This window comes from Macaca nemestrina, chromosome X (assembly GCF_043159975.1).
Source record: "Macaca nemestrina isolate mMacNem1 chromosome X, mMacNem.hap1, whole genome shotgun sequence".
Taxonomy (NCBI): Eukaryota; Metazoa; Chordata; class Mammalia; order Primates; family Cercopithecidae; genus Macaca; species Macaca nemestrina.
Window position 1 is genome coordinate 70,508,717 of NC_092145.1, and position 24,772 is coordinate 70,533,488.

The 24,772-nt window shown below is 36.8% G+C and overlaps 1 protein-coding gene across 6 annotated transcripts in view; it reads left to right on the forward strand.

The window, feature by feature from the left end:
- The first annotated feature begins 10,106 nt into the window (after positions 1–10,106).
- Positions 10,107–24,772, forward strand: part of LOC105483642 (ribosomal protein S6 kinase A6) — a 130,294-nt gene continuing 115,628 nt past the window's right edge. The window contains exons 1-2 of one of the 6 annotated variants that reach the window (XM_011744598.3): positions 10,419–10,483; positions 12,132–12,241. In XM_011744598.3, coding sequence (XP_011742900.1) covers positions 12,161–12,241 — 81 coding nt within the window. In that variant the 5' untranslated portion in view covers positions 10,419–10,483; positions 12,132–12,160. Of the gene's footprint in view, positions 10,484–10,906; positions 11,538–12,131; positions 12,242–16,250; positions 18,634–24,772 lie in introns of those variants that run through there. The other 5 variants (XM_071088617.1, XM_011744603.3, XM_071088618.1 and 2 more) reach the window with 5 other exon arrangements.

Genomic DNA, 24,772 nt, shown 5'->3' on the forward strand with positions numbered 1-24,772 from the left:
TTTTGAGTCAAGTCAAACTCCTTGCAGGATCACATCTGAGCATGACACTAACAACTCAGGCTCAATGGGGAAAAGTACTGACAATGTAAACTGAGTTTTATATTCTGATATTTTAATCATAATTTTGTTTCTATAAATTATACCTTTTCATTTTATTTGGTTAGCTCCAGAGCAGACTAAAGCATGAAATAATCATAAATATGTTAGCTATAAGCAAATTCTTCCTCCCAATGATTGAAAAAAAAAAAAAGATGTGCCAGAGCACGCATCAGTGATAATACAGAGTTCATTTATATAAGACTTATAAAGTCAGCTTAAGTAAATGTTTTCTGGCAGCTTGATTTTTATCTCTGAAAACAAGGTGGAATTATTTATCATGATGAATTAATATTTCTAAATCAGAATCTTTATTCAAGTAAGTGGGACACACTATATACAATGTATCTAACTCTCATCTGTTCATTAGGTGTGTAAATCAAAATGCAGATTATTTTCGAAGTACAAGTAGAAAAGTAAAATTGTTTTTAAAATTGCAAGCATATTAGCATCTATGCTAGATGAAAATCATCTAATCTAAACAGAGCCCTGTGCTCCCGATAAAAGTTTGAGTGTTGCTTCTGATTAAGGTGAGATCAACAGTGCATTGTTACCTTTCCATAGTACACATGCAATGAATGGGTGATATTAATCAAGCCTGAGTAGACAGATAGTCGTATCAGAGTAAGACAATTAGGAGTGATAAGTATCATTATTTGAGAAGTTAACAGAGATGCAAGGATTGAATAAATAAATTCTAATGACTCCATACAATATGTTCTAAATAATTCCTTAGCATTTTTATTAAACATACTCAGCTGTTCTAGCACCACATGTTTATATGATATTCTATTGTAAGGGAAATGACAATCAGCACATATGATTATCACTGTTTATGTAAGAATGTGAACTTAGTCAAAAGCACCACGGACCATATGCCATGAGAGGTGAGTAGTTGGAGTTTAACATTCTCAGTAAAGTGAGATGGCCGCTTTGGAACAAACTTAGCTGCATATAATAAAAGACTAGAAGGCAGGTAAAACTGTCCAGAGGGCATAGTGGTAACTAGTAGGTGGTAATCCAAGTAGTATTAGGGAGGTAGTAGGTGAGTGTTCCCTGAAACCGAGGGTAGACTAAAAGTAGAAGGGCTGGGAGACAGGAGATCAGGGATGATATAAGGCATGAGTGAGAAGGGGACAAAGGGATGGGGGCTGGGCCTGGTATGAAGGGAATGAGGGTGTTAAGGAGAGGGTGCAAAGGAGGGAGAAGGGCAGTTTTATTGAGGGGGCAACAATGAGATAAGAGAGTCAATAGGGAGTGCAAAGGGGCTAATGGAGTCTGAATCCAGAGTGGGGAGAGAAGAAAGTGGGAAGGCAGAAGTGGGAGGGAATATGGAAAAGAATAAAGGGAGGTTGAAGGAGGTGGGATGTTGTGAAGGCAACCAGCTGGATATTACAATTAGATGTACTGCAAATAAAGGGAATGGATAGCATCTGTGGATAATTTAACTTCTATTAATTTAAGTCATTTATTTAATGCCCATTTCTTTGCTCCAGTGAATATAATCAATGTGGTGCCTCAAATTGTTTTTGGGTATAGGCAGGGTAAATAAATTATAAATGTAAAAATATATTAATAAATAATTCTCTTTCACTATTAATTTACTTTCCCCCCCAAAAAAGATGTATAATTAAGATTAAGCAACAGGATAACTTGCAATGGCATAAAGCCACCTGGTTGGTAGGGGTGTTCGTTACTGAACAGACTGGTATTATGGCTATCTTTTCTCTTTGAAGAAGTTTAAAATGTTGCTCTTTTTCTGAAACATGTTCATCTGCAAATTGTGATAATGTGAAAATGTAGTAATCAGAAACTCAGTAGCACAGACCCAAGTGATCATAAGGAACTCAAAATAGCAGCATTTGAGAAGCAGTATAACCTTTTACTTTAAGCAAGTGTTCTCAACATTAGTATTTGTTGTATCTACACATATGTTCATTTCTATGATACTGAACATGAATATTACATTTTAAATATATTACATTTCCCAAATATACGTTTTTATCACATATATTTTAAACACATTCCAAATAAAAGGAATCTAAGAGCACTCAAATAATGATTTCCACTCCTCTTGTATATGTTAACCGAATGTGAGTAAAATGTATTTAAGAAATGTAAGTCACTTTTCTGCCATTTACTAAAACAATCTAAGGTATGTTGTGGCCACCTCCAAATAACACATATAGATATTAAAATTTTCAAATTTGCATGTGCTTCTTTCTGAGAGTATTGATCAAAATCTGTTTAGGTGGAGCAATTGACCTTAGGGTATAGCATATCAAGACAATCACTCTGGACTCCCCATTTTCACAAGCTCTGCACTATTGCAGGGAATATGTTGCATAGATACTCTAGAATGACAGTACTCAGTATTTTCAAGGGAGGAAAAATCAGGTGAAATTATAGGCTATTGGTAAACAAGATATGAGATACTATTCTATAATTGGCACATAAACACTCCCACCCATAACAAAGGGAACCAGGGCTGGTTTGGTCACAAAGTTTCCTCACCTTTAAATATTCTCCTTGAACCTCGAAATGTCCTTTGCAAAATCTACTATTTGTACTTCTCTACCTTCAAGTCTTTTACCATTACCCTTCACTTTTGTTCATAATTTGTGCATTTATGTGTGTTTTTCCATACTTTTTGCTTGTTTGATGTCCTATTTTATAAGTGAGGTTTACTGAAGAATATTTTTTGTAGAATAAAACACATTTTTAGGATACAGTTATATGTTTTGATAAACACATACAATCATGTAACCACAACCACAGAACATTTGTATCAACCCCAAAACATGTGGCCCTTTGAACAAAACCCTTGCCTTTTATCTGCAACCCTTGACAACCACTAATCTGTTTTCTGGCCCTACAGTTTACATTTTCCTAAGATGTTATACAAATGATATCGTAGAATATCATAGAACACATGAAAAAAAAATACACCATTATAAAGTGGGATTTATCTCAGGGATTCAAGGATTTTTCAACATATGTAAATTTTTAAAAAGATACATCACATTAGCTGAATAAAGGACATAAACTATATGATCATCTGCATTTTAGATGGAGAAAATGTATTTAACAAAATTCAATATTAATTCATGATAAAACCTTCCAACAAATTAGACATAGAAGGAACATAACATAACAAAGGCCCTGTATGACAAACCCACAGCTAATATTATACTGAATGTGGAAGAGATGAAAGCCTTTTCTCCAAGAAATGTAACAAAACGAGGATGCCCACTTTTACCAGTCTTATTTAACAGAATATTATAAGTCCTAGACAGAGCATTCAGACAAGAGAAAGAAAGAAGGGGCATCAAAATTGGAAATGAGGAAGTCGAATTGTCTCTATTTGTAGTTGATATGATCATATATATAGAAAAGCCTAAAGGCTGGCTGGGAGCAGTGGCTCCCTCCTGTAATCCTAGCACTTTGGGAGGCCAAGGCGGCGGATCACCTGAGGTCGGGGGTTTGAGACCAGCCTGGCCAACATGGCGAAACCCCGTCTCTACTAAAAATACAAAAATTAGCCAGGCATGGTGGCGCATGCCTGTAATCCCAGCTACTCGGGAGGCTGAGGCAGGAGAATTGCGTGAACTTGGGAGGCAGAGGTTGCAGTGAGGCAAGATCATGCCACTGGACTCCAGCTTGGGGGACAGAATGAGACTCTATCTCAATTGGGAAGGGGGGAAGCCTAAAGGCTTCATCAATAAAGTCTTAGAAATGATTAAAATTTCAGTAAAGTTGCAGAATACAAAATCAATATTAAGAAATCAGTAGCATTTCTATGCACCAATTGTGAACTATCTGAAAAAGAAATCAAGAAAGCAATTCCATTTATAATATCTACAAAAAAATAAAGTACCTAGCAATAAATTTAATAAGGAGGAGAAGGAGCTCTACAACAAAAGCTAGAAAACACTGATAAAGTAAACTGAAGAGGACACAAACAAATGAAAATACATCTCATGTTTACAAATTGCAAGAATTAATATTATTAAAATGACCATACTATTCAAAGCAAGCTACGGATTGAATGTAATCCTTATTGAAATACCAATGATATTATTCACAGACATAGAAAATAAAAACAATTCTAAAATTTATATGGAACCACTAAAGACCCCAAATAGCCAAAGCAATACTCAACAAGAACAAAGCTGAAGGCATCACAAAACCTGACTTCAAAGTATGCTGCAAAGCTATAGTAACCCAAACAGCATGTTATTGGTATAAAAACAAACAGTAGACCAATGGAATAGATCAGCAAGTGGAGAAATAAATTCACATTTTAAAAATCAATTGATTTTTGACAAAGGTGCCAAGACCATCCATTTAAAAAAGGACACTCTCTTCAAAAGAGGGTGCTGGAAATACTGTATATCCATAATCCATATACAGAAGAGTGAAACTAGATCCTTATATTTCACCACATACAAAATTCAACTCAAAATGTGTTAGAGACTTAAAAATAAGACCAAAAACTATACAGCTACTAGAAAAAAATATAGAGGAAACACTTCATGACCTTGGTCAAGGCAAAGATTTTTATGGCAAAGACTTCAATAACACAGACAACAAAAACAAAAATAAAAAACAGGACTATAAAGCCTCTGCAAAGCAAAGGAAACAATTAACAGAGTGAAGAAACAAGCTTTAGAATGAGAGAAAACATTTTCAAGGTACTTATCCAACAAGGAATGAATATTTGCAATGTATAAGGAACTCAAGAGCAAACCGACAAACAGTCCCACTGAAAAATGGGCAAAGCATCTGAATGGACATTTTGCAAGAGAAGACATGCAAATGGCCAACTGGTATATGAAAAAAAAAATGCTCAACGTCACTAATCATCAGGGAAATGTAAATGAAAACCATAATGAGATGTCATCTTACCCCAGTTAGAATGGCTATTACAAAAATATAAAAATTAACAGATGCTGGTGAGGATGGAGAGAAGAGGGAACTCTTATTCACTGTTAGTGGAAATATAAATTAGTGCAGTCATGGAAAACAGTATGGAGGTTTCTCAAAAAATAAAAATAGAACTACCTTATGATCCAGCAATCTTACTGCTGGGTACTTACCAATTGAAAGGAAATTAGTATATCAAAGGGATACATGCACCCCTATTGTATTTCTTATTGTAGCGCTATTCACAATAGCCAAAATACAGAACCAACAAAAGTGTCCATCGATGGATTAACAGATAAAGAAAATACGGTGCATATATACAAAGGAGTACTACTATTAAGCCATAAAAAGACAAAATCCTGTGATTTTCAGCAACATGATGGAATTGGAAGCCATTATGTTAAGTGAAATAAGCAAAGGACAGAAAGACAAATAGTGCACATTCTCATTCATATATGGGAGCTAAAATTTTTATTTCTTGGGGGTAGAGAGTCCAGTGATGGTTTTCAGAAGCTAGGAGGGGTGGTGGTGTGAAGGGGTGTTGGTTAATGGGTACAAATATGCAGATAGATAAAGGGTATAAGTTCTAGTGTTCAATAGCACAATAGTGTGACTATAGTTAGTAATTTGTTGTATACTTCAAAGTAGCTAGAAGATTTGAAATGTTCCCAGTGCAGAGAAATGATGAGTCTTTGAGGTGATGGATATCCTAAATATGCTGATTTGATAATTAAACACTTTATGCATGTATCAAAATATTGTATGTACTGCATAAATATGTACAATTGTTATGTATCAATAAAAGCAAGAAAACATTTTTAAGATAAGTAATGTCTTTGTTGGACCTTCAAATAAGGGTAGGTTTTAATTTTGTTTTAATTAAATTTCCATTCGAGTATACTAGATCATACTCAAAGATGTAAATAGCAGGCAAGTTAGGTAGAAGCTGTCTTGCCTTTGGATAATTTTCATGGTTATATAAGATCAAGGTTTTTGAAAATGTCAAGAGATTATAAGATTATTTTGAACAACATTTACTTTTGAAACTTTTTATATAACATTTACTTTTAAAACCTTTCAAACCTAGTAGGTTGACTCACAAAACAATTTAGTATCCAAATGAACTTTGAATTACTAAATGCAGAATGAAAATAATGAAAGTAATTCTGAGTTTTAGTATGGAAAACCAACACTTGGTTTTAAACATCTCGTTTTGTATAAGGACTCTATCGTAGGCCTACTTGGAGAATATGTATACTCCCACATTGCTCCAAACTAGGCCAAAATATGTGCCCCTTTTATGTAATGGAGGTCCAAATGTTACTTGGGATATTGAAATAACCCTCCATTTTCTGTTTTTCAGAGACTCAAATTTACATAAATGTGTGGTCTCCCTTAATATTCAGAACCCTAGCAAGGGGTGGGACTCTAAGTCCAAAAAAGGCTCTCTTTTTGAAACCAGGCTTAGACTCAAATCATCTTATCTTCCAGGGAGCTATCCAGGGTACTAGACCATGTGTACCAAAGGTGTCATGACACCCTGGGCAAAAACTCTGCCTATTTCAATGTCTATCTATTTTCCTAATTTCAACCTGCTTATATCTGACTTATTGACCACACGTAACCTAGAAGTCTATCACCTGCCGCTTGTGTTCTCGGTCTAAACGAATACTCTGCCTCTCTGTTTCCCTTTCTCTGTCTCTCTTTCTCTCTATGGTACGTGTGAGATATATATATATATATATATATATATATATATATATATATATATATATATTCTCTTATCGACACCTCCAAATTTACCCATTTTCATAGTCTGATTCCTTAACAGGGCATCAGAATAAAAGGCATTTTAATTATGTTCAACTATATAGACTAGTAATTTGTTATTGGCATGCCAACTTTTCTTTGTATATAATGAGGTTTTAAAGTGACATGCCCTAGGGACATTTTCCCCACTATCTTGGCGATTAACATTTGGCTTCTTGTTAATTATGCAAATTTCTGCAGCCAGCTTGAATTTCTTCTTAGAAAATTGGTTTTTCTATTCTATCACATCGTCAGGTTGCAAATTTTCCAAACTTTCATGCTCTGCTTCCCTTTTAAACATAAGTTCCAAATCCAAATCGTCTCTTTGTGAATGCATAAAATTAAATGTTTCCAAGGGCACCCAAGTCACCTCTTGAATTCTTTGTTTTTTAGAAATTTTTTCCACCAGGTACCCTAACATATCTCTCTCAAGTTTAAAGTTCCACAGATCTCTAGGGCAGTGGCAAAATGCCACCAGTCTCTTTGTTAAAGCATAGCAAGAGTTACCTTTATTCCAGTTCCCAACAATTACTCATCTCCATCTGAGACCACCTCAGCCTGGACTTCATTGTATCACTATCAGCATTTTGGTCAAAGCCATCTAACAAGTCTCTAGAAAGTTTCAAACATTCCTACATCTTCCTGTCTTCTTCTGAGCCCTCCAAGCTGTTCCAACCTCTGCCTGTTACACAGTTTCAAAGTCGCTTCCACATTTTCAAGTATGTTTATAGCAGCACCCCACTACCTTGGTACCAATTTATTGTATTAGTCCGTTTTCATACTGCTACAAAGAACTGCTCAAGACTGGGTAATTTATTTAAAAAATAGAGGTTTAATTGACTCACAGTTCATCATGGCTGAGGAGCCCCAGGAAACTTACAATTAAGGCAAAGGAGAAGCAAGGTACCTTCTTCACCTGGCATCAGGAAGGAGAAGTGCCCAACAAAGGAAGAGCGCCTTATAAAACTGTCAGATCTTGTTAGAACTCACGCACTATCACAAGAACAGCATGGTGGAAACCATCCCCATGATTCACTTACCTCCACTTGGTCCCTCCCTTGACAAATGGGGATTATGGGGATTATGGGGATTACAATTAATAATGAGATTTGGGTGGGGACACGAAACCTAACCATATCAGGTCTGGATGGGATACGGGAATACCTAGAATGCTGAAAAAGAAAGAGGGTGGGACTGAACCTTGAAGTTCCAACAGGTAGCGATTGGGAAGAAGAGGGATGATCCAGTAAAGGAGACAGAAAGAAGTATAAGAGAAACAATGATGTAGGAGAAAAACAAATATTAGTTTGTTCCAGAGGCCAAGTAAAGAAAATGTTTAAAGAAAGAGTGAGTCATGAACTTCCATCAAATACCACCAAGTGTTCAAGCAAGCTGTCAATAACATGTTTTTGCTGACGGGAGAGATTCAGTAGAGAGAAAAAAAAAAATACATGATGTTAGTGGGGGGCACGGGTTGCAGAACAAAGCCTTTGAATAGGCAAGAGGAGCTGGAGGAGACCCAGCGCTCAAAAGGTTGGCCCTGCCGGGCGCAGCGGCTCACGCCTGTAATCCCAGCACTTTGAGAGGCTGAGGTGGGTGGATCACAAGGTCAGGAGTTCGATACCAGCCTGACTAACATGGTGAAAGCCCCTCTCTACTAAAAATACAACAATTAGCCAGGCATGGTGGCACACGCTTGTAATCCCAGCTACTCGGGAGGCTGAGTCAGAAGAATCGCTTGAACCCGGGAGGTGGAGGTTGTAGTGAGCTAAGATCGCGTCACTGCACTCCAGCCTGGGCAACAGAGAGAGACTCCATTTAAAAAAAAAAAAAAAAAAAAACCCAACATTGGTTGGACCTAGTTAATACTGTCAGTTCAGCCAAATATGAGTTTATGCGTGTGTGCGTGCACACACACACTCTCACACATTTTTACGATTTATAGCCCCGTGCACCCACTACTTTCAAAGCTTTGACTTTTAGAGAACCCTGTTCGTTAAGCTCACTTTCCCCTTGAGATTTTCAGCAGAGTAAGTGGGAGGACACTATCAGTTATCCTTGTTTGTAATTCAGTGCAATCTCTGTGGCCAGCTTTGCTTCATTAGCTCTTGAGACCAGATGATGAAATAAACGGAGGGCGTAGTTCAATAGCCCTAGGTGTAGAAGGGGAAAGGGGGTGGTGTGCCTTTTACGAAGAACGTTAGAAACCTCTCCAAGGTCCTGAGTTGGTTTAGCCGCTGTTACAGTTGCTCTTTTAAGTCTTTGAAGTGTCAAATGCGGAATAACTTTTAAACTTTCAGCTCTGAAGTGTTTTGATGAGAGGCATCTTGATCATCCCCCGTGTAATATTGTACTTTATCTCTGTTATATCGCCAGCTCCCAATACAGTGTGTGGCTTAGAGTAGCCAAGTAGTAAAGCTCGCTTTGAAGAAAGTAGTAAAAATTATGATTATTGTTACTACAGACGCAATATTCTCAGAGGGGACTGGAGGATGGGCAAGCTTCGGAATCATGCCTTTGTTGCCACAAGTGGAGTCCATTAAGTGGCATATGTTTGCCTGTGTGTGTGCATGTGTGAAGAAGAGTAGCATTGTGTGTCATCAATAGTGTGAGGGTAACCAGCGGGAGCATCCTGAGAGGGACAAGTGAGGTGGGGGGTAGGGAGGACAGGCATATTTATTCTTTTTTAAACGGGGGTTATCCTGCCTTTACCTCCTAGGAGGATAATGTATGATGTACTAAAATCCCCGCCCTAGTATTTGTCACTAAGTATTGAAATGGGCGTGGTTTGGCATATAAGACACCTGCTTTTCGTAAGCCCTGCAAAGAGATACTCTTGGAGTCCTACCCTGCCCCTGACTCCTCAAGTGCTCGGGAGGGTCCTCCAGTTCCAGCATCCTTTTTGAGAATCCTACCGCCCGCCAGCAGCGCTGCTCCGTGGACTTGAGAGGGCCTGCTGAGCATGTGTGAAGAGTGCTGCGCATGCTCCGTGGAGCGGGCCGGTTTACCGAGGCGCTACCAGGGGCTTTTACTACTCTTCAGCAGTCTCCTCAGCCCAGCACCCCCCCGCTCTATCCCACCACCCACCACGCGGTCCTCCGCATCCACCCCGCCCCTCTATCCCGCCCCCTTCACCCCAGGCTGGGGAATCTCCATTGACGTTTGGGTGACGCCGCTTTGCCGCCGCCGTGGGGGGGGTCCAGGCGCCGCACAGGTAACGCCGCCGCTGCCGCCATATTGACAGAGCAGGGAGCGGGGAGGGGACCCGAGAAAGCGGGGTGTTGGGGGGAGTCACCACCGAGCGGCCGTCGTGGTGGTGGCAGTGGTGAGCGCGAGCCGAGCGGCAGCTCTCGGAGAGGCAGCACAGAGTTGTCTTCTCTATGGGAATCACCGGGCGGCGGCGGCGGCGACCCCCTGCTCCCAGCCTCTGAGAGACCCGGCGGCGAGGGCAGCGGTCGCTGAAGGCGGGGCTGGGGGTCGCTGCGGCGGCGGCGAGCCAGTTCAATAGACAGGATGCGCGGCTGCGCCAGCGGTAGGCGGCAGCTCCTGTTCGAGTGCTCCTGAAGGGGAGATGCTACCATTCGCTCCTCAGGACGAGCCCTGGGACCGAGAAATGGAAGTGTTCAGCGGCGGCGGCGCGAGCAGCGGCGAGGTTAGTGTGGTGGCCGAGACGGGCTGGAGCCAACCCCCGCCTCCTTCCCCTCAAGACCTTGGCTGGGGACCGAGAGAGGAGAGGCGTGGGGCCGGGAAGCGGGCTCCCGGGCAAGCCCCCTAGATGCTGCCTCCACTGCCCTTTCGCTGGGGAGCGGGCGGGGATGAGACGGCGGGCTCGGGCATGCGGAGTGAGTGCAGCCTGGGCCCGGGCTCGGCCTTGGGCGGAGCGCCTGCCTGGCGGGCCACGCCAGAGTTGTTGTGACTAAGTTTCTTCACTTTCCGACCCGAAGGGGAACTGGGGGACTGGCGGGGTGCTGTGCCTGACTCCGCGCGTCCCTTTTTCTCCGCCGCGCCTAGTTTGCTGGCTGGGAACATTTTGGGGGACAGCTGCGGACTCCAGCTCGCTGTTGAACCCCGGGCGCTTTACGAACCCAGTGCAACAAACACACCAAGGTGACTAAGTAACTCTGGGGACATTTGCACATAGGCACGAGTGTTCCCTGGTAACAGCTTTCTCGTTTCTCTGTGGCTTGTTATGGTTCCTTGTAATGACCCATGTCGAGATACACTGGCGACCTATCTCCAGTCGCCAGGTTTCAGGTGATGTTCTACTGCTTCCTCTCAGGTCCCCTTGATTCTACTGCACTCTTGCTCCGCCCCTTCTCCTTTCCACAACCCCTGTCCCCGCCCCGTTGGTCTGTAAAAGAAGACGCAAAGTAAACCCCAGCCCTCATAAATAAGTCGAATCTTTGGTAAGACTTAGCGAGGTTCAACCAAAATATTTTGGTTCACCTCTCTTCCCACTCTTCTTACCTCTGAAACTGTTCTGGTTGGGCTTTGGTCAGCTGTGCAGTGAGAACTTAGATGTACACAGGTGCTTTGTTTTAATTGTTATAAAAGCGGGCAGCATTTAAACACAAAAACGTGTCTTTTGTGATAGAAAGTTGGATCCTTTTCTGATAACTTAATCGACTGCGTACTACTCCAGTAGAGGCCACCATACACCTCCTAAAAATAGTTGGTGAAATTGATTCACAGTAGGATATTTTGAGGTAAGACTCTCAATCCTCGACATCTAAAGGGTGCAACTTTTCTTCAAGTACTTGGTCCATTAAAAAAAAAATACACATTTGGCTGTTGTATGATTACCTTTTTTTTTTCTTTAAATTTTTTTGTTGTTTATCAACTAAACTGGGGTAAAGATTACATGCTAGAATAGGATGTGGTAAGGAATGTAGTGGAAATAAATTCAGAAATACCCTAAATCTGAACCCTCTATACTTATAGGAAATATTTTACTAGTAAACCAAGCAATTCCAATATACATTTTAATATTTTACATCTCGTAAGAACAAGATAAATGAATAGGTGTTCCTTTCTTGTTGAAATGTGGGAATGCTAACTGCACAATTGTCTAGCAAGTCTATTGAAGGGGAGAGGAACTTTGTTTTATTCATGTATGTAACTTACAGAACTTAGAGTTATAGGCATTTAGTTTATAAAAACAGTTAAATGCTTTGCCCTATAAGGATGGGATGGGAGGTGGGAAGCCTTTTGCATGCCTACTATTTTATTATTTCTGTTAACTTTGAATGTAGTATGTTTTAAATTGTAATTACCACATATGGTTTTTTTATTGTTTGCAGTATGTTTTAGGTATTGTAGAGATTTAACAATGGGTCTCTCTACCTCAGCAATTTGGAAAAATACTCGAGTGGAAATTGTTAATCCCTATGAAGTAAAACGAAAGGTGAAGGTAATGTGGTGAAGATAGTATTTCTGCCTTCTTTCTCTAAAACAGTTATGATTGGTTAGATTTAACCCTGCAAGTTACTTAATAAAAAATATTCTAGGTGAAAACTAAATGCTACATTTGAACAGACCCACTTAGTACTTAGAAGAGTTTGTTTGTTTTTAATTATATTCTTTTGATAAGAAGTAAACAAGTTTACTTTTGATAATTTATATTTATTTTAATTACAAATTTGTTGATGTTGGCTTTAGAAATGCTAATTTTGAGTACAAGGTCTACAACCCTCAATCGTGATAATTTTAGGACTAAGAGTGTTTTTGTTGTAGAATATATATTTTTAAAATGTGTTAGAATCCTTAAAGAAAATGTAGGTAAGAATCTGTTAACTTTAATGTCAAAAGAAATAATTTCCGTCCATTTCTGTGTGTGTTGAATCTGGTAAGATTAAAGATTATAGACAATACCATATATTTTGGAGTCTTTTTGTATCTTTTACCTGTCTTGCTTGCATGGACAGTTGTTAACCTTTGAATTACCATTCAGAAGTGTGTAAATTGGTTGTTTGAGACTCTTAACATGTTTTCCCACAGGAAAAACTTATCAAGGCTACTTACATTTTTAGATCAGTACACAATAGCGAGGTATAATGATGCCGAGCCTAACCACTGTTTGTAAAATTGTTCTATGGTGAAATGTGTCAGTTTTCAACCAATAATTAGCTTGATCCCAGTGAGAGGAGGAGAATGGGCCTGAGAAGGGGAAACCTGGAATCTTTTGGTTTCTGGGAAGAGAGTTCTTAGAAGAGGGGAAATAGGGTAAGCAAGAAACTGGTTGTGAGAGCTCTTGCAGGGACTGTCTCAATCAAGTCTACTGGGAATAGGAACTTCAAAGGGCATCACCCCTCATGCAGTCACAATTTTAGCTTTTGACTGGATTCTGTCAGGATCAAGAAAGAGATTTTACTTGAGATGGGATGGGTCATTCCTGGGCAAGGATCATAAAGAACAACCTATTTGACTAATGTGAACTTTTCATGATTTAATGCCATGCATGTTACAGTTTGTCCGCTTAGTTGTTTTTTGGTGAGGAACTAAGTGCTTCCTTATCGAGTTGATTATAGAATTTTCACATTTCATATCATAGTAAACATCTAGTACTTTTATATTATTTCTTTAGCAATGCTGTTTTTGTTTAAGCAAGTTAGTTTTTATTTATTTATTTATTTTTCAAGTCAGGGTCTTTCTATGTCATTGCCCATTGTCCAGGCTGGCCTCGAACTCCTGGACTCAAACAATCCTCATGCCTCAGGTTCTCGAGTAGCTGGGACTACAGGTGCTCAGAACCATGCCTGTCTAAGCAAATTAGTTTTGAGAGTATGTAGTTTACTGATAAAACCAATTTGGGAAAAACTTCTAGTTTTAATTAATTCTCATGAGACCCTATAGTGATAGAGGAAAGAACAGCTTTGAAGGCAGGTAAATCTGAGTTCTTGTCTGAGCTCCATGCCATACTCATGGTGTGACACAATCCACGTTACCTAACCTTTCTGAACCTCACTTTTTTTATCTATAAGTTGGAGAAAAAACCATCTTCAAGAGTTGTTTTGTAAAGAAAATTCAGTGCTGGGTTTAATAAACTTAGCAAGATGTTTTGCACATAGTCTCTAGTACACAATAGTTCCTTCTCTTTTCCCACAGCCATCATGCCTCTTTCCATGCCCCTAAACTCTGAACTATTGTTATCTATGTTAAAATCCTGGGATTCAGATAACCATGGCCATGACTTTCCGTTTCGTAAGCAGTTTTTCTTAAGAACCCTTCCTAAATTTGATCATTTCATCTAAGTATAGTGGTGTTCTCACTGTGAATGTTTGTAATCACAGATAGGGTGATCCAGGGATTAAATACAAAGTTATATTTAGAAACACTGGAAGGATAAGAATAGACAGATAATTTCATTTATTGTATCTGGCTGATGAGATGTTTCATTGAAAATTTTAATATTTTTAAAAATTCTGAACTCTTGTCATGGTAGGTATTGGTTCAATTCATGAAGCATTTATTGAGTACAAGGCAGTGCTGTACATAGTGCTGTAATGTGAAATGCTTACGTTACCCCCACAGGTTTACATTCAGGTAGTTAGACAGGCATGTATGGAAATTGTTATTGTAGAAGGCACAAGATTATCAACAATGGGGTGGTGGTGGTGGTGATGTGGTGGTGGTGGTTTAGGAATGGATCTGGTAAACCTTTGTGAAGGAGGTGGAATTTGAGCAGGGCATTAGAAAATGGTAATATTTTCACAGATGAAAGGAGCATATTTCACGTGGATGGGGACAATATAAGAAAAGGCATGGAAATGTTCTGAAAGAAGGAAGAGTCTGATACTGTTACAAGTCTGTGATATGGGAGGGGGGATATAGTGAGAAATAAGATAAGGAATGTATTGAAGGTAGGTTAGGCCCAGGTTGAATGGGACTTTTTAAGCAAGTTTAAGGGTTCAATTTTATCTCATAAATAGGAGTCACTGAAGGTTTTTGAGAATATGAGTGACATTAGATTTGTGCTTTGAAAAATAATTGATGGTAGTGAAGAATGGGGGAGATATGGAAGGTGGGGAATTCCAGCTAGGAGGCTATTGTGTTAGTAGAAGTAGTAGTGAGATTTTTGAACTAGTACAGAAAGGGTAGAAAAGAGATGACTGATGGGAGAGACCTGGCAGAGGTAGAATAGTTACAATTTGGTAAATGATTGGATGTTGGAAAGTAAGAAGAAATAACAAACAACTGAGATTAGAAGCGTCCTGGTAGGAATTAATTCAATGTAACAGGTATTTAATGCATGCCTGCCAATATAAGTCTCTATATTAGCCACTAGACTAATACAAAAATCAATAGATGTTTGTAGTATAGGGAGATAGAAAGCTAAAATGAACTCTCCCCTTTCTAATATTGTATTGAATAATAGCACTCCACTCTGAAGATTTCTGATCGTGCTTAGAATGCTTAAATTCTTTACTACCAAAGGTGAATACGCTTATTACTAGCTAAAACATTTTTTTATTCTTTTTAAATGGGCCTTAGGCCTGTAATTCTTGTTTCACCAATGTTCATCTTAAATAGTCAGCAGCCATGAGTACAGAGTCCTATTCTGAAAATAGTGACCATTACTTATTTCTGGAATGTAGAAAGAGAGCAGGGACATCTGTATTTTTTGTATGCTTTCACCAGGTTTATTTGGAATAGACAAGCAGGGAGGAGTCAGAGGACAGTGGCCCCTCCCTGCCACAGGTGCCTTCTCAGTTCCTCCAAATCAATCTTTCTTTAAACCAGTCTGATCTGGAAATATTCAGGTCAGTTCCTCGGGGCAGGGCCTCTGTATTTCCCTACCTTGATTAGTTCATCAAGAGAGCTAATCATTACCTCTGTGTTCCATAATAAGACCTACTGATAGTGTAGTTGCTTTTCTGGGCCATATTGTTTTAGTACCTACTCTCTCGTCTAGAATTTTGATGAGGAAATGCAAGATTTTTTTTCCTTCCTGTAATTTCTTTCTTGGTGCCACCATTGTATGTAGCAACACTTCTTAAGATTTGGTAAGCACTGGGAATCTTGAGGTATAAGCCTTTCAGTACTTTGTCAGATTTTGCTATGTAATGTTTATTCATTTATGTTATTTCCAAGGATTATTTACTGTTCCTGCCGATAATTTTTTTTGTGTGTGTGTATTTTCTTTATTTTTGTTTGTTTTTAGGTGGGAAAGGAGTTGAATGGGAGAGAGATTTAGAGAGCTGAGCTGAAGCTGGCTTTTGCAGATAAGAGATGTTTTCTAAATTGCCCTGGGAGACATTCTGTAACTGATTTCACTGCTAGATTTTAATCTGTATCTCTACTTTAGAAACATGTCCTGCTGTAATTTTGTGTGCACGTGTGTGTGTGTGTGTGTGTGTGTGTGTGTGTGTGAGAGAGAGAGAGAGAGAGAGAGATAGAGAGTGGGGAAGAGAAGAGACAGAGAAAGAGGGAGGGTGGAGTAGAGTGCATGTGTGTTACTTGTCATTTGCTTCATTTCACCAAGTATTTGAGATAGTATATGGGAAATATAATCTGATAACTATTTTGATATTGAGGATAAGGGAAAACAAAGTAGGAGATATATGAAAAGGCTGGAGGGTAGGGAGTGAAGAATAAAATAGAACACAAATAAGCAGGCCGTAAGGGTCTACGACATGTTTAAAATACAGTTGAATTATAAATTTGACCCTGAGTTTCCTTAGCTGGTTTTTCTCAACTCTGACTGTGTATTATGTGTTTACCTGGGGGTTTAAAAAAATTATCCATGCCAGTGTTCCACTCAGAGATTCACATTTAACTTATCTAGATTCCCCAGTTGCTTATGATGCACAGCCAGGGTTAAAAACCACAGCTCTAGGCCAAAGTAAAAAGAGAAATAGTCACATAGTTGTCACTATTCAATAGGAAAACAAAGAATATTAATTTTTAAGCTAGCAATTAGCTCTACAGTAAATTATCTTTGAATTGTGATATTTTTCTGTGTGTTTTATTTTGTTGTTGTTTTAAGATATGACTGGAGCCAAATGGGGTTGTTTGAACTGTCGTGTATGTTCTTGCTGTTTAGTTTTGAGGAATTTGCTTTTCCAGTAGCATTAAAAACAAAATTTTAGCACCGTAGCTAATTTGCATATAGTTTGACCATAAAACTAAGAGGTTAAATTACTTGTTCACCCATTTTAATAGCTAAGTAAGGAGATAGTGACTGTTTTGAATGACAAATATCCCATTACATCTCTAACAAAAAATTTCAAAACCCATGGGTAATTATTACTATGGATCCCTCTGCCTCTCCTGTAAAGTGATTAAAGACAAACTTTAAGAGGAAATATAGCAATTTAAACACCCAATACAAATTTTTTTAACCTGAAAAAATGTTGGAATCCATTCCATTTAAAAGTATCGAATCTTAAGGGAGAAAGAGATATAGCATTTATTGAGCATGAACTATGTACCAGCTAGTACTAGATGCATCATAGATTATCTCAGTTTTATTCACTCTTCGAAACATCTTGGTAAGACAGTTGTGTCTTTTTAACAGAATAGAAAGATACATGCAAGTTAGTGGGAAGTATGTCTGGAATTTGAAACTAGATTATTTTAAATTCATGCTTTTTCCTCTATACATTGCTATCTCCCCACTAAGGACAATATTGAAAATAAGGAGAGAATATAGATAAGTTGTTAGCAACCATATTAGATCAGCAGTCAGATGTGCTGATTCAATAGCCATGCCTGTCTATTTAAGTTAAATAAATGTCAACAAAATCCCAGCAAATCTGTTTTTTTGTTTTGTTTTGTAAACAGACAAGCATATTCTAAAATGTGTATGTAAAAGTACAAGACCTAGAAACTCTGGAACAGTTTTGAAAAAGAAGAATAAAATAAGGAATTACTCTATTGGATATTAAGTTTTACTATGTAACTATAATAAAGACAATGTGGTATCAATGGAAGAATAGATGCATAGATCAGTAGACCAGAATAGAGTACACAGAAATGGAGCCACACAAATACACTCAACTGAATTTTGAGAAAAAATGCAAAAACTAAAAAAATAAAGATGAAGATCAGTTTCTAAAATCTAAGGAAATTTTAGGGGGAAATTTGCTACCGTTTTCAAAAAAGCAGAACTTAAAATTTACACTTTCTGAAGATTCTGGGGAAATTATTACATAAAACATTTTTGCTATTTTCAATTACTACAGTTGAAATTAGTCATTAAGGCATAAGTGAAAATGGAACATGAATTATCCTAAAAATCATAAGCTTGATGAGAGTTGAGGTATAGGGATTTATTACTCTACTTAAAGGATCAGAGTGGACAAAACTTCAGAAAACAAAGGAGAAAAATGTCATATGAGGGGAAATGTGGACTGAATGTTAGGTTTCAAATGACTTTTAGTTTTTCTTAAATACAGCATCATGAGAGGGGTTTGGTGTATGTGTTAAAGAAATTGTACTAATTGAGAATAGTCAAAATTCAAAATTAAGGGAAATAGATAAACCATTAGGTCTGATTTGATAAAAAATATTTTGCATTCCTGATTGTTCACCTGGAGTAGATGCTGTGATAAATGAATGCTGTTGGAAACAATTCCATTTCAAACTTACATGGGCATATACAGAAAACCATATGTTGATTATAGAGACATATACAAGAATGACAGAACATATGTAAAATAATTTGTGTTTGATTTTGTACTTTATTTTACAGATGGAGAAGAGTAACTCTAGACCTGGCACAATCAAAACATTTATTGTGTTTATCATGTGTAGAGAAATTATGTTGGAATAAGTGAATACTTATAGAATCTCTTAAGGGAGGTCAGTCAATATGGATTTTCAAAAAAGACATGGTCATTCAGCAACTTCACATCTATAAACAATATTAATTTGATTTTATTTGGTCTTTATTCATGATGTTGTATATATCATTAGTTCTTTCTTTTTTATTGCTGTGCACTATTCTGTTATGTGAATGTACCACAGTTGATTTGTTCATTAATAAGTTGAAGGACATTTGGATTTGGGTTGTTACCAGTGTTTAGTGATTATGAATAAAGCCATTATACACATTTGTGTGAAAATTTCGGTTTGGACATAACTTTTCACTTATATTGGGTAAACACTTAGGAGTGAGGTTGGTGTATGAGAATTCCAGCTGCTCTGAATACTTGTTAGCACTTAGTGTTGTCAGATTAAGTGAAAAAAATTGGCTATTCTAATTGGAGTGTAGGGGTATCTAATTGTGATTTTAACTTGCATTTCCCTAATGACACATGTTGCTAAGCATATTTTCATATGCTTATTTGCCATCCGTATATATTCTCTGATGAGTTGTCTTTTCAAAATTTTTGAAATTGTTCAAATTGGGTTGTTTTCTTATTATTGAATTTTGAGAATTCTTTATATTCCAAATGCAAGTCCTTTATTAAATATCGATTTCCAAATATTTTTCCCATTCTGTGGTCTGTCTTTTCATTCTCTTAACAAAGAGTCGATGTTTTTCATCTTAGCAAAGTCCAGTTTATAAGTTTTTTTTTTCTTTTATGAATTGTGTTTTTGGTGTTGTATCTAAGAAATCCTAGCCTAATCCAAAGTTACAGAAATTTTCCCTTAAATTTTCTTCTAGAAGTTTTTTAGTTGTATGTCTTAATTTAGGTCTTTGATCCATTTCTAGTTAATTTTTGAATATGGTGGGTAGTGTGGTAGAAGTCTACTTTTTCCCACAGGTATGTCCAGTTGCTCTGCCACCATTTGTTGAAAAGACTACCTGTTCTCAATTGAATTGCCTTTGTACTATATCAAAACTCATTTTGTCACATATGTGTAGTTTTCATAATAATTTTAATGAATTAGTCCTGTGGAACTTCAGAATTGCACTTACTGAGCATAGATATATGGTGTTAATAAAATTAATTAACAAAATTAGTTAATGAATTCTTGAGGTTTCTGTATCGGGTTTAGTGAAATATTCTTTATTAAAAAACAAAATAATTTCTGTGGTATATTTTCTTTGCCGTCATTAATTTTCAAAACATTAAGTGACTATTCTTAGACCCTTTTATAGATGAGCAAACCTAATAGTGCTAGAAGTTTTGTGTGAACTTTCTCATTCTACAGTGATACTTCTCTGTTTATCTCCTCCCCCATATCTGTATATTACCCCTAACATTTTTTATGTAGCAGTTTGTGACCTGTTAGTTGCTTAGTACTAGACATGAAAACTACAAGACTGAATAAGCTTCAGTTCATATTCTAGAAACTATCTATTTGCCAAGAAAATGGGAGCCTGGATTGTTGGAGCTTTGTTAACCATCGTTAACATAGATTTAATTTTGCTCTTTTTAAATCAAATTATTTTGGCTTGGCATGGTGGCTCATGCCTGTAATTCCAGCACTTTGGGAGGCAGCATGAGAGGAATACTTGAGCCCAGGAGTTTGAGACCAGCCTGGGCAACATAGTGAGACCCTGTCTCTGAAAAGAATAAAAAATTAGCTGAGTGTGGTAGCGCATGCCTGTGGTCCCAGCTACTTGTGGAGCTGAGGTGGGAGGATCACTTGAGCCTGGGAAGTCAAAGCTGCTGTGAGCCATGACTAGGCCACTGCACTCCAGCCTGGGTTACAGAGCGAGACCTTGTCTCAAAAACAATTTATTTTAGTTTTTAAATTTGACAAATAGTAGTTGCATATTCCTTTTGGTTTTAAGACGAGAATGACATTCATTCTTTGAGAAACATTTTTAAACTACTTTCTTTAACCTTGGTTAATGATACTAAGTGCCTCATGCCTTCCTACGTGAAAGAGGAAATATGAGAATAACGTAGGTTGGGTTTGTATTGAGAATATTGTGCTAATTAAGTTGATTGTTAAACTTAAGGAAATATAAACAGTTGGTTAGCCATCTCAGATTCTTTAGAAATTCGGAATAGCATAGAGGATAAGGGCTGGTTCCCTAGAGCTAGAATGCCTGGAGTTTAAATTCTGGCTCTTTATTTATTTACTGCGTGACCTTGGACAAGTTACTTCTCTGTACTTTACTTGGTCGCTCTATCTGTAAAATGGGGATAACAATAGCATATAATATATATAAAGCACTTAGAAGAGTGTCTTTTCCATTGTAAGTACTCAGTAAATATTATTTTTAAATATATCACATCTGCAACCTGAGTTATTGAAGATTAACAGGCTTGGAAGTTAAAAAAATCAACTATTGTATAATGATATTTAAGTATATCTAATTATGCAGTTATTAGAATTTCATCTTATTTAAAGGTATTTATATACAAATACACATTTCTCCTTTTTGACCATCTGCTTCTACATGTGGCTTGAGTTTTGAAACATTTTATTCTTCCTTGATTAGCTGTAGTAAGGCTGCTTTTTCTTTTTTGTATTCATTTCTCAGGAGGATGGTACTGCTTTTACTGAGCTTATATTTTCTGTATTCACTGAGCTTCTGTTTTCTATAGTCTATTGACTTGTGATTTTCTCTGAGCAGTTTTTTGAGAGCAAAAATTTATTAATGGAAAAACCCCCACACATATCAGGTAGAATTTGACCTCAAGCTAAGGTTGTGTAATAGCTGTCTATTTTTGACCTTCTTCCACATAGAAACCCATTTTAGATTTTAAATTTTTTCCTTTATTCTCCATTGTTTATGAAGTGATGAAAGAATAGAGTAATATGGTGTAGGATGTTTAGGAACTGTGACTCACTGGGACAAACGAATTGCTTTATCTTGTCACTAGCTTGCTGTATGTTTTAAGGTAAATATTAATCAGTTCTTCACATATAAAATGTGAATTAACATGTTTATGATTGTTTTGAGAAGTAACACAATTGTACTTTATATATAATGTTTGTCAAGAATAATAAAGTTATTTTTCCTTTCAAAAAATAACTAAAGATTTAGGTTTTCTAGACAAAGTACTTCTTTAACCCTGATATATAACTCAGTAGACAATTTAAACTTAATTCATACCCCAAAGGCAGTATTTTAATGTGATTATATAGACTTCATATCTTGAAGAGGTTACAACAGTGAGAATTACTACCTCAGAATGTCATGTGTGTATGTAGGTTGTATATATATGGGACTTCATTTATACCACATGAATACTTATATTTTTGGAAAGTAAACTTCCCAAATTCATGTGTTGTAGCCCATATGAGACTGGCCAGACAGCCAGTGCCTTTGCATTGGGAACACTTTAGAGCTATTCAAAACCAATAAAGTCATTAGCTCTGATTTCAACTAAGCAGAGTAAACAAATTCCTGCCTGAATAGAAACTAGGGAGCTGCTTTTCTGTCATTGAAACAAGGTTGTAAAAACTCAAATGTTCTGGAAATACCTTCTAATGTTTATGTAATATTGATGTACTTAGTTTAACTCAGTAGTAACAGTAGTTACTCAGTGACTCAGTAGTAACTCAGTAGTAACTCAGTAGTAATAGTAGTAGTACAACTACTATTTTTAAAAAATAGTCCTTTTTAAAAGCATGATGATAATTGGATTTGTTTTAATTGGTTCTAAATATTATTTTGCATGCACTCACCAAATTATGATTAAATATGTATAAAGTGTTGTGTTACTAGATAGGGTTCATTTGGTTATTACTCTCAATTTCTGTCTTCATAACTGAAAACTAATTAACTGTGTATCTACCCATTTTTCCGTAATGCACAAAGAAATGTCTGAACTGAAGGACAAAATTTTATGTCACAAATACCAACAAATTTAGCCTTATAGAAAGATTTTAAGAAATATTTTGGTTGTTAATGTTTTAATTCCATACTCCTGTGGCATTATTCACAGATTCACTAATAGATCTTTCCCATTCTTTTGCTTTTCTAAAATATAATACCTGATTTCCTCCTACTCAAATAAGCTGTCAAGAAAGTAGAGCCTCGATATGTATGGCAGTTCAGTTTGTGCCATATTCTTGCTTTGCATAGCTCCCCTTACTCTTGGCTATGTAATAGCTAGCATATAAATGCTATGTAAATAGCTGTTAATAGAGATAATATTATTGCTATGTAATATCTAGCAATATAAATGCCATTTAAATAACTGTTAGTCGAGATAATTTAAAATACAGAGGAAGAGATATAACAGATAAATAATAGAATTTAAAGTGTAGAGGAGGATGTGCATAGTTATATGCAAATACTACATCATTTTATATACAAAACTTGAGCATCTGTGGATTTTGGCATCCACGAGAGGTCGTGGAACCAATGTCCTATGGATACTGAGGTTCATAATGTGATTGCCATGCAAGATATGAAATACAAAGAATTTCTAAGATTTTTTTCTTGAAAACAATTTTATGACTAACCCAAACAATATCTTTTAATGTGATTTTGAAAAAGCTGAATTCCTCTTTGCTGTTAGCATTTAAGAGTCAGAAATGAGAAGTAAAATGACTTACTGTAACTTCTTCATGAAATTATGTTTTAAAGTTGGTTTTAAACATTTTTAGTAAGAAAACTAATAAAAATCTAAGGAAAAATAATGGCCTTTACTTATTATTGAAGTTATTTTATAAATTTTATTCATTTAGATCCCAGATTTTAGTCATTCCATTTTGTAAATATTTTTCCAGTGTCTATTATGTTCCAGATATTATGCTAGGTACTGGGGTAACCAAGAGTAATATGATGTGATCCCTTTCCTCCAGGAGTTTACAGTCTGATAGAGAGATGGAACAGATACTTAACAAGTAACGCAGTGTTTATTGATAGAAGTCTGCGTAGGGTAAGGTGGAAGGAAAAAGGGAAAGTGTAACGTGAGTCTTGATAAAGATGAGTTGACATTCAAAAGGACAGGTAATTCAAAATGACAAATACTCCAAACATCATTCATATTTAACTTTGGACTTGGTTTTATGCCTTAATTTGAACATGGATATGTTTTATCAGCTAATACTTTTACAACAGAGCCTCATGATTGCATTTAAATACCTGACTAAAGTAATCGCTTGGAGGCTCTATACTCTTGTCCCATTCTGAGACTCTTTAAAAAAAAGACATCTCTTTTAAATTGATTTGAAACAGAATTGCCCTTCCTTAAGTCCTCCCTGAAGCAGTGACAATAATTAGGTGGGTATATTTCAAACCTTTTGAGGTACAAACTACAGGAATATTGTATAATTAGAAAGCCAGAAAGGATCAAAGTAGATAATTTAAAATGATTATTGTAGTTGTCATCGGATTTCTCATAAGCAGTATGTTGATAATATAATTTAAAAGTTCAAAAAGATTAAAGTGTTTTGGGGAAATGACCATAGATATTAATAAACCTTTGAAAATATTTGGTAGTATAAAAGACAGAGTACAAATTAAAATTTGCCTGGTGAATCCAAAAAAACAAACCAACTAAATCTTATTTTTGGAAATGTCTTGCTTAAAAGACTGTTAGATAAATTGATAAAGTATGTTATAGTAAAAATATACAAAGATACTTTTTTATTTCTCTCCAATTTGTATGTATTTCTTAAAGCAAGGAGTATGTTCATGAATATGTATGTACCTTTATGGGTTGGTTTGGTAGATTCATTTCACATTGACCAAAAGTGATTCTATCATAATTTTAAAAGTGATCTTTCCACAACGGTATGACATATCAAAACTAAACTAGGGCTGGGCACTGTGGCTCATGACTGTAATCCCTGTGCTTTGGGAAGCTGGGGCAGGAGGATTATTTGAGCCTAGGAGTTCGAGGTTACAATGAACTGTGATCGCACTGCCACTGCACTGCAGCCTAGGGCGACAGAGTGACATCCTATCTCAAAAAATAAATAAATGAAATAAAAAACTAAACTAAAACTATTGAGTCAATACTATTATGATAATGATATGGCAGTAAGTTTTGATTCACAGATTTATTATTCTCTATACAGGGATCATTATTCACCTCTGATGACTTATTAGCTAAAATGTTTTTATATGTTTTTTTCT